General features: G+C 48.5%; 1 protein-coding gene and 1 long non-coding RNA gene across 6 annotated transcripts in view; one reads left to right on the top strand and one right to left on the bottom strand.

Moving 5' to 3' along the window:
• ULK1 (unc-51 like autophagy activating kinase 1) overlaps positions 1–2792 on the bottom strand; it is a 22942-nt gene extending 20150 nt beyond the window's left edge. For 4 of the 5 annotated variants that reach the window (XM_070386348.1, XM_070386350.1, XM_070386349.1 and 1 more), the window contains exons 1-3: positions 2459–2792; positions 2029–2121; positions 1905–1946 (exon numbers count right to left, since the gene is read on the bottom strand). In XM_070386348.1, the coding sequence (XP_070242449.1) occupies positions 1905–1946; positions 2029–2121; positions 2459–2569 (246 nt within the window). In that variant the 5' untranslated portion in view covers positions 2570–2792. The remainder of the gene's footprint in view (positions 1–1904; positions 1947–2028; positions 2122–2458) is intronic. The other variant, XM_070386352.1, reaches the window with a different exon arrangement.
• Positions 2025–12753, top strand: LOC138991490 (uncharacterized). Its single transcript, XR_011467458.1, has 3 exons — positions 2025–2193; positions 4025–4136; positions 12309–12753. It is a non-coding gene; the product is annotated as an uncharacterized lncRNA (long non-coding RNA).

Here is a 12753-nt window from a genome sequence, read left to right as displayed (position 1 = left end):
TGTTTTACAGAGAAAGAGATGGAGGCACAGAGAAATTAAGATATTGGTCCAAGGACACACAGCTAGTTTAAGTGGCAGAACCAGGACTGGAACTAGGTCACCTAGCTTCAGAGCCTGGGCTCTGAATCTTGCAGAAGGAATGGGGGATAATTCTCCTGGAAGGAGAGGGGGTGTCATTTCTCACCTCAGGACTGAGACAGTTAATGTGGAGTGACATAGACTTTCTCCAAAACACACACTTAAGCAAAAAATACCATAGAAGAACAGTGGATGGTGTGGCAGCAAAAAGGTCCATGAGGATGTATCCTGATCCCAGAGAGACCCTCTGGGGGAGATGGGGCTCACTGGGACAGGGGTGGTGGAGTCACCTTTTTCCACACCCCTTTTGTACTGCTTCTTCATTTTTAAGTCAAATCATTAATTGTTTTTTAAAGCCATGATTTCCTGGGTCCCATGGGTGTCTCAGTGGAGAAGGTAATGGCAACCCACTCCAGTATTCTTGCCTGGGAAATACCATGGACATGCAACCTGGCGGGCTACAGTCCATATGATCACAAGAGTTGGATACGACTTAGCAACTAAACAAAGCATGTTTCAGACTGGTGTCTAAGGACTTGGGGAACCACCTTACACTCCGAGGGCTGAAAGCACAGAGCCCCAGGTGAGGAGCCTGGAAATGAGAGGCTGGCTGGCCCTTAAGCACTTCCTCCACACAGGGGAAGCCATAGCATTGCCAGCCCTGGAGGAAGTGGCACTGCCCACAACCAGGTGTGTGGCCCAGCCAGGATGGGAAGAAGGGAGAGAAGTGTGTATATATGTGTGTGTCTGAAGCGGGGGCGGGTAGGGAAGAGTGGGAGAGGAGGAAGAAGAGGAGGAGACAGGGGGCCGCCCTCTTAGCCCCAGGACACAGCTTCCAGGCACTGGCTCTCGCTGTCACATTGGACGTGGGCCCTCCCCAAGTCACCTCATGTCATGCCACAGCACCCAAGGCCACAGCCCAGCTCTGAAGGGGGAGGGAGAGGACAGGGCAGGAGGGAGGAGGCCACCAAAACACAGTCGGGCTGGGAACTTCCCCTCAGCCAGGGGCTGGTCCCGTGGCCTCAGTAAACAGGTTTCAAAACCATTAGTCAGCACTTTGGCCCTCAGATTTGCTGCCTCAGGTTCCTCGGTCCCAAACTGGGTCTCCAGGGTCTCAGACCCGGGCCAAGGCTGGGCCCCACCGCCAGGCCCACAGGCCAGGGGCACTGAGGGAAGCTGGCCTCAGCTTTCTGGGCCAGCTAGGCCTGGGGTGGCCTCATCAGCTGGGTGCCCGCCTCCCTCCTGCCTCCTGCCTGGGTGGCTGGCCCCAACTGCCAGCAAGAAGGAATCTCCCTTGGCTCCTCCCCTCCCCCAGTCTGACGCAGGGAGACACTGGCCAATGCCAGGCCACTGGAGTAATGTCAACAAACAATCGGTCGGCCCAGACAGGTGGTCCAGGCCGGCAGGATAACCCTGGGCCTGGGCTGGGGACAGGACTCACCTTCGGGACCACTGGGTCCGACACCTCTGGAGGGCCACACAGTAGCCAGACCTCCCTCGGTGGAAAAGTGCTGGTGCCCGTGGCAATTGGGGTGCCAGGGAAGGTGGGAGCTCTCCTAACATGCCCAGAGGAAGCCCAGACACAAGAACTGGACTGAGGGTGGGGTCTCTAAGGTCCCATCAGGCCTCCAACACCCATCCAACACATACGGGTGCCCAGCTCCTTCCCCCAACAGGAGATGCTGGCCTAGAACAATCTACTCCTAACAGGGTCTCCAGCAGTTAGCTGGCCTGGGAACGGGAGCCACCAGGGCCTGAAGCTAAGCTGGGGCCAGCCTGGGGGGAGCACACCCCCTCCCCACCACAACCACAGCCCCAAGCCTTACCTGAAAGTCGTACAAAGCCACGATGTTTTCATGTTTCAATTCCTAGGACAGAAAGCCAAGTTTCCGGTGAGTGAGGTGGACTCACCCACCACCCTCGCCCCTCTGGCTTCTGGTGTCGGCTCACCTTGAGGATTTTTATTTCCTTCCCTAGGAGAGTCTGAGACTTGGCGAGATTCTTCTTATTAATGCACTTGACGGCGACCTCCAGGTCGTGTTTCTGAAAACGAAGCGTGGGTGTCCCTCAAGTGCCGAGAACCTGGCAACCCCTTGAAGGCCTTGCCCAAGCCAGGTAAGCACCTGGCAGGTCCCTGGAGATGACCGGTCAGGAGTGTATGAGGGATATGGTCCCGGGGCTGTGGGGTGGAGATGAGGGGACGCCTGGCTATGTACATGTGGGGCCCCCGGCGGGATGAAGAGGTCTCCGGGATGTGGAGGTGGGGACGGGGGGTGCCCAGCGGTAAGAATAAGGGGGTCCCTGGAGCGGAATGTGGGGGGCCCCCGGGGCGGGGGGGCCGCCCTCGCCAGGGCTCTGCCCGGGCTCGCCTGCCCCTCACCTCGCGGTGGCGCCCCTTGAAGACCACAGCGAAAGCGCCGTGCCCAATCAGGTCCTTGCGCGAGAACTCGAACTTGCCCACGGCCTCCAGGCCGCCGCGGCCGGGCTCCATGGCGCGGACGGGGCCAGGCAGGCCGGGGCTCAGGCGACGGCACAGACCGGGGGCGGTAGGCAGGGGGCGCACCCCATCGGGCAGCCCGGGATGCGGACGCGATTCGACTCCAACCCGATCTTGACCCGGGCTCGGACCCTAGCTTCGGATCCGACTCGGGCTCCGGCGGGGAAACAAAAGAGCCGCTGCCGCCGGGGCCCGGAGCCTGAGACGCCCGCGCAAGCGCATTGAGCGCCGGGTGGGGCGGAGCCTGGGGGCGGGTCTGCCCAGGAAGGGGCGGGGACTGGTGCGTGCCTGGCCTGGGAGGGGCGGGGCCTGGCCAGTGGCCGCGCTTAGTAGGTGGTGGCGCCGGTTGTGGGGCGGGGCCATAGTGGGCGGGTCCTATTAGGGGCGGGACCTATCGGATGGTTAGGCGGGGACAATAACGGGCCCTCCCCCTTGGTAATGGCATGGGAGCTACAAGCCTGGTCATAGGCCAAGGTTGGTCCTCCAGCCAGTTCTCCTCCAGCTGCCTTGCACTACGTCCTTTGTCTGTGCACCCTAGCGGTGCACATTTGCCATAGTCGCCATTAATACCTGGCGACTGCGTACCCCAGGGCTGGGGATTGGATAGAATAAATTCTTCGAAAAACAACTACTGCATTGCAGGTTAAGCATTTAAAATTGTGCTCAATAGTTAAAAACTTTTCCCCAAAACTGCACCAAACCGAAGAAATAGCCCAGAAGTCCTAAAGGTTAGGTCAATTCTGATGCATCTTTTTTATGGAATAATACACAGCAGATTCTTAAAGGCAGAAGTGGTCAGATAAAAAGTGCTCCAGGACTTCCCTGGTGGTTCAGTGGTTAAGACTCTACCCTTCCGCTACAGGGGTTTAATCCCTTCTTGGGGAAGATTCCACATACTATGGATCTCGGCAAAAAAAAAAAAAAAAAGTGCTCCAAAGTATGTAATTCAATGAAAGCAAGATTTCGAACAATGAACTGGTCATTGTCATTTTAGAAAGTCACTGGAGAAGGAGATGTGTATACAATACCTACAAATGTATACATATATTTGTATACATATATAGAGGGCTTTCTAGGTGGGACAGTGGTAAAGAATCCGCCTGCCAGTGCAGAAGACGAAAGAGATGCAAGTTCCATCCCTTGGTCGGGAGATCCCCTGGAATAGGAAATGGCTACCTGCTCCAATATTCTTGCCTGGAAAACTCCTTGGCCAGAGGAGCCTGACTGGCTATACTCCACGGGGTCACACAGAGTCAGACATGAAAGCGACTGAGCACCTACAGTTATAGGGTACTTAGAACTATATGTATGTATGTACAGTACATTGTATAATTTATAACAGCTAACTATTGGTTACCATATGCCAGGCTATTGTCTTTTTATATATTAATACATTTATTCTTCACAGCGATTCCATGAGGTACTTACTATTAAATCCCTGTTTTACAGATGAGAACATTTAAGGCCCAGAGAAGTTAGGTAGTAGGCTCAAAAGTCACACAGCCGACAAGAGTCTGGATTCTCACAGGAGAAACTTTTAACAGCAGTTGCTTTGGGAAGAGTAAGTCCTTTTCACCTTACGCCTTGAGTACAGTGTGAATTGCTCTTATCACCTTCAAGTATTGCTTTTGGAAATGCAGAATCTTCAACAATTTCTGCTGCCACTCCCAATCTTCAGTAATAGCCCTGGATGGTTGCATCAGCCTGTGGGGATGCAGTTCTGAGGGGCAGGCTCCCAGGCCACTCAAGGAGAAACCCCACTCCAAGCCTCAGGACATGCGGGCTGTCTACCCTGGACTGGGGCCAGAGGCTATCAGAGCTGGACAATAGGTCATCTTTGTTTTCCAAGGACCAGGTATTGCAGAGCTACGGGTCAGCCACAGCCTGCCCTTATCTCCTCATCCATCCCCCCACTTCATTCAATGACTATTTAATGCCAGGAGTCGCCACAGGACAAAAAGAGAGAATCCCCTCCTTCAAGGCCTTCCTTTTTAAAAATATATAATTTTATTTATTTATTTTATTTTTGGCTGTGCTGGGTCTTCGTTGCTTCATGTAGGCTTTTCTCTAGTCGTGGTGAGCCGGGCCTATTCTGTAGTTGCAGTGGGTGTGACAGCTTCTCATTGCAGTGGCTTCTCCTGTTGCCGAGCATGGGCTCTAGGTGCTCAGGCTTCAGTGGCTGCAGTGCATAGGTTCAGTAGCTGTGGATCCTGGGCTCTAAAGTACAGGGTTGGTAGTTGTGGCATATGGGTTTAGTTGCTCTGAGGCATGTGGGATCATTCCAGACCAAGGATGGAACCCATGTCTCCTGCATTGGCAGGTGGATTCTTTACCACTGAGCCACCAGGGAAGCCCAAGACCTTGCTGTTCAGTGGTTGGGATTGGGAAACAAGATGAGCAATGACTGCAGAAGGAGTTGTAAAATTTCAACCCAGGAAAGTGAAAAGAATGAGCAGGGCAGACAGGAGGGGCTAAGATTGCTAGAGGGAGTCCACCCACCCTGGGAAGGAGATCTTTACTCTTAACTTATGAATTGATGGGGTAGAAGTTAGGAGGGGGCAGATGAGATGGAATATGCATCTGGAAAAGTTTTCTAAGCCCTTGAGGGAGGAAAAGTGGGGAGGCTACATATGCTTGATCCCCATGGCCTTGGGCCCTGCTCAGTGGCTCAGGCTGCCACCCTCCTCTGTGGGACATGACCACCATGGTCTGTGCCGAGTCAGTCCTCATTATTCAGATTCCATATTTGCAAATTTGCCTATTCATTAACTTTTTTTTATAACTTTCAAATCCATACTTATATGCTTTTACGGATAAAACATTTGAGTCTCCTGAGGCCCTCATGCCCTCATGAGAGTGAGGGAGGTGACCGCCTTGTGTTGGCAGCGCTCACATTGCAAACAGGTGTCGTGTGAACTACTTAGGGCCGCACTCCTTGAATCTTTGTGCTTTTTCTTGGTGATTTCGCTGTTCAAAATGTAACGATATTAATGAATCAACCGCCTGTATCAAATAAGAACAAAAACTCACATAAAGACACCATGATGGATTGAACAGTTGGCAAAAATGTGACTGGAGGGTGGCAGGAGCCTAACTCTGTATTTTTCCTGGAGCAGATTCCGAATCTGTTAATTCGGTACTGGTGGCACCATCATAGAGCATAGGTACTGTCAACTGAAAAAAATGCACAACCTAAAATTTGAGAGTTATGCTTTATTTGAAGAACAAAACTGAGGACTTAAGCCTAGGACATGGCATCTCAGATAACTCTGAGAGTGGACCACTCCAAAGAGGCAAAGGGGGAGCCAGGATACATAGGAGACTTGCAACAAAGACCAGGTAGTTGGAACATCAAAAGATTAGTGTTCATTAAGGAAAACCAGATATCTCGACTTAAGGAATTTAGCACTTTTCTGTGTATAGGAAGACACAAAGACTGAGCTCATTGAAATCATTCCTTTCATGTGCACCCCAGCAATCTGGGGCCTGTATCCTGTGCATTTCAGCCCAAGTTGCCTCAGAGTGCCCCATCCGGGCAGCTGTAATGTGATGGCTTGATGGCTGCAACACCCTTTGTTTACTGAAGGATGTGGCAGGTGACAGTTTTCATTCCCAGTACCTTGAACAGTGAGAATCGGCTATCCTTGCATTATGCAGGCAATACTCTTTACAGGAAGTAATTCATGCCCATGTCAACCTTTTGGAGGTAGACTCCTATGGTATAAGGAATTGGTGCCTCTCCACTGCAAGCCCTTGCTCCTCATCCTTGTAGGTCTCCAAACCTCCAAAAGTGAAACTCGCTCAGTCATGTCCAACTCTTTGTGACCCCATGGACTGTAGCCCATCAGGCTCCTTTGTCCATGGAATTCTCCAGGCAAGAATATTGGAGTGGGTAGCCATTCCTTTCTCCAGGGGAATCTTCCTGACCCAGGGGTTGAACCTGGGTCTCCTGCTTTGCAGGCAGATTCTTTACCATCTAAGCCACCAGGGAAGCCCCCCAAACCTCCAAAGGCAAGGATTAAATCCTGCTCATCTTTGACCTCCAGTGCTCAGCTCAGTGCCCAGCAATCAGTAAAGAAATTTGCTGAAAGAATGAAGACCGCCTCCTACTTGCTTACTCAACACACAAAACACATCACCTTCCATAGAGGTGCCACCTGCCTACCCAGACAGGGCTCCAGTACAGGTGCCACCTTCTGTGAAAGGAATAGTGAACAGGTGTTATTTCAAAGGGACTGATGGCAGCTCCTCACAGCCTTAAGCTTCAGAGTTCTTAAGAGTTCTGTGATTGATTAGTAGTGTCTGTCCCAGGAGAGGGGAGAGGGGACCGTGTGCCTTAAAACAGATGGAGGGCTCGTGTCATTGTGACTTCACCAGTGTAATTTTCAAGAAGTTAAAACTCTTACATGAATGGGGCACAAAAAGTGGGCTAGACGTTTAGTTAATTCAATAATAAGGGAAGCAACCAGATAGGAAAATGGTTCCTGGGGGAAATTTGAGGAATTGGTTATTTACAGGGATTTGAAAAGAATGTTAGAATAAGATGGATCAGTCACATTCAGAACTGGTTATTGTTTCCCAGGGTAAAACCTTAACCTTTGATTATCTTTTCTATTTCAGAGAAATTGTTTATCTTCTGTTTGACAGAAACCTGCAAGTTAACTTGGAGATAATGTCACAGATCCTTAGCTTTCAATCTATAGTCAACAGATAGGTAAACACAGGTGCAGAACCCCTGCAACAAGGATTGCAAACTTATGGTCTAAGGGGCCAAATCCAGCCCTCCTCTTGTGTTTTTCTTTCTTATTATTTTTTAATAGTTAAGAAATATACATAACTTAAAATTTGCCATCTTAACCATTTTTAAGTTTACAATTCATATCATTGTGCAGCCATCACCACCATCATCTCCAGAACTTTTTCATCTTCCCAAACTGAAATTCTATTCCCATTAAACACTAATGTGCCACCCCGCAAAAACCCACTAACACCTCTGGCACCCACCATCCCACTTTCTGTCACTGTGGATTTGACAGTTCTAGGTACTTCATCAAACTGGAATCCTACAGTCTTTTAACATCTGCCTTATTTTCCTTAGCATAATGCCTTGAGAATCCCAGGGACGGGGAAGCCTGGTTGGGCTGCTGTCTCTGGGGTCGCACAAAGTTGGACACGACTGAAGGGACTTAGCAGCAGCAGCAGCAATGTCCAAAAGTTTCATCCGTGTTGTAGTGTGTGTTCGAATTCCCTTCTTTTTAAAGGCTGAATAATACCCCATTGTATGCATATGCTACATTTTGTTTATCCACTCATCCATTGATGGACACTTGGGTTGCTTCCACATTTTAGCCATTGTGGATACTGTGGCTACGAATATGATGAGTATGTATGTGTCTCTTCCAGATCCTGTTTTCAATTCTTTTAGCTATATACCCAGAAGTGGGATTACTAGTAATTCTATTTTTAGTATTTTGAGGAGCCACCATGCTGGTTTTCACTGAAGCTGCACCATTTTACATTCCCATCAGCAATCACAATCTCTCCACATCCTCACCAACACTTATTGTTTTCTGCTTTTTTAAAAATAGCTGTCCTAGTGATTGTGGTTCGTCACTGTGGTTTTTATTTGCATTTCCTTAATGATTAGTGATGTTGAGCATCTTATGTGCTTATTGGCCGTTTGTTTATCTTCTTTGGAGAAATGCCTACTCAAGTCCTTTGACCAGTTTCTAATTGGATTGTTTGAGTTGTAGTTTTTTTTTATACTTTGTGGAGATTAATTGCCTACCTTAGTAAATAAAGTTTATTTACTTTATTTACTAAGCCACACCCACTTGCTTATTTATTGTCTGGCTGCTTCCAAGCTGTACCTGGAAAGCTAAGTAGCTGCAAAGATGACTGCATGACCCGCAAAGCCATATTTGCCATCTGGCCCTTTACAAAATGAGTTTGGTGACCCTGGCCTTGAATTAAGTAATCCTTCACTGATGCTCCAACAGGACCACAAAAGAGCATGGTGAAGTCATTACTGACACTTTGGGTCATTTTTCCAAAGAGTGGTAGAGGTTACAAGCAAAACCTAGGAGTTTCTGTCTGTATCACCCCAGTCCGTGATGCCCACAAATGAATGTGCTCCTCAAATTCCACTGAAACACTACTTGCTGATGGTGTGTGGGAGGCCCTCCTCCTCCTCTAGCCCTGATCCTTCCCCCAACCATGGGTTGGACAACTGAACTGATGACGTTGCCTGGGTGGGTCCCCTCCAGGCACAGGGTGGAGACTGGGGTAGCCACCTAGGTCCTCTGAGCCTGGATTATCTCACCCAGGATAATAAAGAGGATTAATTAGAACAATGTAGCCAGCTTCCTCAAGAGGAGTTCCCTAGAATGCCACCACCTCCCTGCCTATCCAAGCTAATTCCAGCCAAGAGAGCACACTGCTGAAGGGAGAGCGAGTGATCTCATCCAGGAAAGATCTTTGTCCTCCCCTAGGGGATATTAAGCAAAGCTTCCAGGGCTTAGGCTCACCTCAGGGGCTTCAGACTTTGTTTAAACATCAGCAGGGCAGAACGGCTTTTGCCCTGGTGCCAGTGTTGGTTCTAAGCTTAGTGTTGGGCAGGATGGGAATTTGAAGGGGCCCCTGGGACATGGAACAGCAGACTGGTTCCAAATAGGCAAAGGAGTACGTCATGGCTGTGTACTGTCACGCTGCTCATTTAACTTACATGCAGAGTACATCATGAGAAACTCTGGGCTGGATGAAGCACAAGCTGGAATCAAGATTGCCAGGAGAAATATCAATAATCTCAGATATACAGGTGACACCACGAAGAAGAACACCACGAAGAAGAACTTAAGAGTCTCTTGATGAAAGTGAAAGAGGAGAGTGAAAAAGTTGGCTTAAAGCTCAACATTCAGAAAACTAAGATCATGGCATCCAGTCCCATCACTTCATGGGAAATAGATGGGGAAACAGTGGAGACAGTGGCTGACTTTTTCTGGGCTCCAAAATCACTGCAGATGGTGATTGCGGCCATGAAATTAAAAGACGCTTACTCCTTGGAAGAAAAGTTGTGAACAACCTAGACAGCATATTAAAAAGCAGAGACATTACTTTGCCAACAAAGGTTTGTCTAGTCAAAGCTGTGGTTTTTCCAGTAGTCATGTATGGATGTGAGAGTTGGACTGTGAAGAAGGCTGAGCACCGAAGAATTGATGCTTTTGAACTGTGGTGTTGGAGAAGACTCTTGAGAGTCCCTTGGACTGCAAGGAAATCCAACCAGTCCATCCTAAAGGAAATTCGTCCTGAATATTTATTGGAAGGACTGATGTTGAAGCTGAAACTCCAATTCTTTGGCCACCTGATGCAAAGAACTGACTCATTTGAAAAGACCCTGATGCTGGGAAAGATTGAAGGCAGGAGGAGAAGGGAACGGAGACGACAGAGGATGAGATGGTTGGATGGCATCAAAGACTCAATGGACGTGAGTTTGAGTAAACTCGAGGAGTTGGTGATAGATAGGGAAGTCTGGCGTGCTGCGGTCCATGGGGTCAGCAAAGAGTCCGACACGACTGAGCGACTGAACTGAAATGAGCTGGGTGAACCACAAGGCCACACCCACCATAGTTTCTCAGCCAATCCCTTCCAGCTCCAAGCCCAGAGGGAAGGGCTACACCTGTGACCCCCAGGCAGGACACTCTAAACATAAACTTACCTTGCTGTTTTAGTTGCTCAGTCCTGTCTGACTCTCAACCCCATGGACTGTAGCCCACCAGGCTCCTTGTCCATGGGGTTTCCCAGGCAAGAATACTGAAGGGCGCCATTCTCTTCTCCAGGGGATCTTCCCGACCCACGGATCAAACACACATCTCCTACACTGGCAGCTGGATTCTTTACCGTGGAGCCACTGGGGAAGCCATCAACTTACCATCAGTTCAGTTCAGTTCAGCCACTCAGTCGTGTCCGACTCTTTGCGACCCCATGAATCACAGCACGCCAGGCCTCCCTGTCCACCACCAACTCCTGGAGTTCAACCAAACTCTTGTGCATCGAGTCGGTGATGCCAACCAGCCATCTCATCCTCTGTCGTCCCCTTCTCCTCCTGTCCCCAATACCTCCCAGCATCAGGATCCTTTCCAATGAGTCAACTCTTCACATGAGGTGGCCAAAGTATTGGAGTTTCAGCCTCAGCATCAGTCCTTCCAATGAGCACCCAGGTCTGGTCTCCTTTAGGATGACTGGTTGGATCTCCTTGCAGTCCAAGGGACTCTCAAGAGTCTTCTCCAACACCACAGTTCAAAAGCATCAATTCTTCGGTGCTCAGCTTTCTTCACAGTCCAACTCTCACATCCATACATGACAACAGGAAAAACCATAGTCTTGACTAGACAGACCTTTGTTAGCAAAGTAATGTCTCTGCTTTTGAATATGCTATCTAGGTTGGTCATAACTTTCCTTCGAAGGAGTAAGCGTCTTTTAATTTCATGGCTGCAATCACCATCTGCAGTGATTTTGGAGCCCCCCAAAATAAAGTCTGACACTGTTTCTACTGTTTCCCCATCTATTTCCCATGAAGTGATGGGACCAGATGCCATGATCTTAGTTTTCTGAATGTTGAGCTTTAAGCCAACTTTTTCATTCTCCTCTTTCACTTTCATCAAGAGGCTCTTCAGTACCTCTTCACTTTCTGCCATAAGGGTGGTGTCATCTGCATATCTGAGGTTATTCATATTTCTCCTGGCAATCTTGTTTCCAGCTTGTGCTTCCTCCAGCCCAGCCCAACGTTTCTCATGATGTACTCTGCATAGAAGTTAAATAAGCAGGGTGACAATATGCAGCCTTGACGTACTCCTTCTCCTATTTGGAACCAGTCTGTCGTTCCATGTCCAGTTCTAACTGTTGCTTCCTGACTTGCATACAGATTTCTCAAGAAGCAGGTCAGGTGGTCTGGTATTCCCATCTCTTTCAGAATTTTCCACAATTTATTGTGATCCACACAGTCAAAGGCTTTGGCATAGTCAATAAAGCAGAAATAGATGTTTTTCTGGAACTCTATTGCTTTTTTGATGATCCAGCGCATGTTGGCAATTTGATCTCTGGTTCCTCTGCCTTTTCTAAAACCAGCTTGAACATCTGGAAACTCACAGTTCACGTATTGCTGAAGCCTGGCTTGGAGAATTTTGAGCATTACTTTACTAGCGTGTACCTTACTACCCAGCAATCCACTCCTAGATGTTTACACAGAGTCCCTGAATGTAAATGTTAATTACAGCTTTATTCAGAGTAGCCCAGAGGTGGAAACAAATGTCCCTCAACAGGTGAAGGCAGACATAGAGGAGTATATCCACACTCTGGAGTGGAGACAAAAACCATCTGGTCCACGCAACTGCGTGGGTGAACCTCGACACCCTGGATGCATAGCAGGAGGAGCTGGACACAGAAGACTTCTCTTGCAGGGACTCATCCTGTGTGGAATTCATCTGTCAGAAACTGGATCACTTGTTGGTTGTCTGGGTTGGGAGGATTGACTGAGAAAGGACAGGTGGGACCTTGCAGGTGACAAATGTTCTATAGTGATTGGGGTGGTGGTAGATATAGGGTTTTATACAGTTCTCACAAGCCTTGAAATGCCAGTATTTCTTAAAGATTTTTTGATGTTGACCATTTTTAAAGTCTTCATTGAATTTGTTACAATATTGCTTCTGTTTCTTACATTTTCGTTTTTTTTGACCAGGAGTCACATGGAATTTCAGTTGAATCAGGGATCAAACCTGTAACTCCTGCATTGGAAGGCAGATTCTTAACCACTGGACTGATACAGGAGAGAAGAGGGCAGAACACAAAGAATGACATAGAAAGAATGACATAGCCCGAGGACACAACATAGAATGATTAGAATCAAATGGGATCTGTATGGCAACTTTGACTACACCTAGATCCTTTACATGCTCATTCTAACATATCAGCAAGTTAAATGATACATCCAGAGGTGCCATGACAGTTGCAAAGCCAAAAAGACCATCAAAGACCAAAAACTCGGTGGTGGCCCAATTCCTGGAAATCTCCCCCTTTTCCCAAGTGATTGGAATAATCCTCCCACTCATTAGCCTATGAAATTACCTAGCTTATAAAAGCTAACCACACCACATTCCGAGGCCACACTCACCTTCTGAGATGTC

Source organism: Bos mutus, chromosome 17 (genome assembly GCF_027580195.1).
Source record: "Bos mutus isolate GX-2022 chromosome 17, NWIPB_WYAK_1.1, whole genome shotgun sequence".
Lineage (NCBI taxonomy): Eukaryota > Metazoa > Chordata > Mammalia > Artiodactyla > Bovidae > Bos > Bos mutus.
The sequence above is the reverse complement of the archived record's forward strand: the minus strand, read 5'-3'. Positions and strand labels throughout refer to the sequence as shown.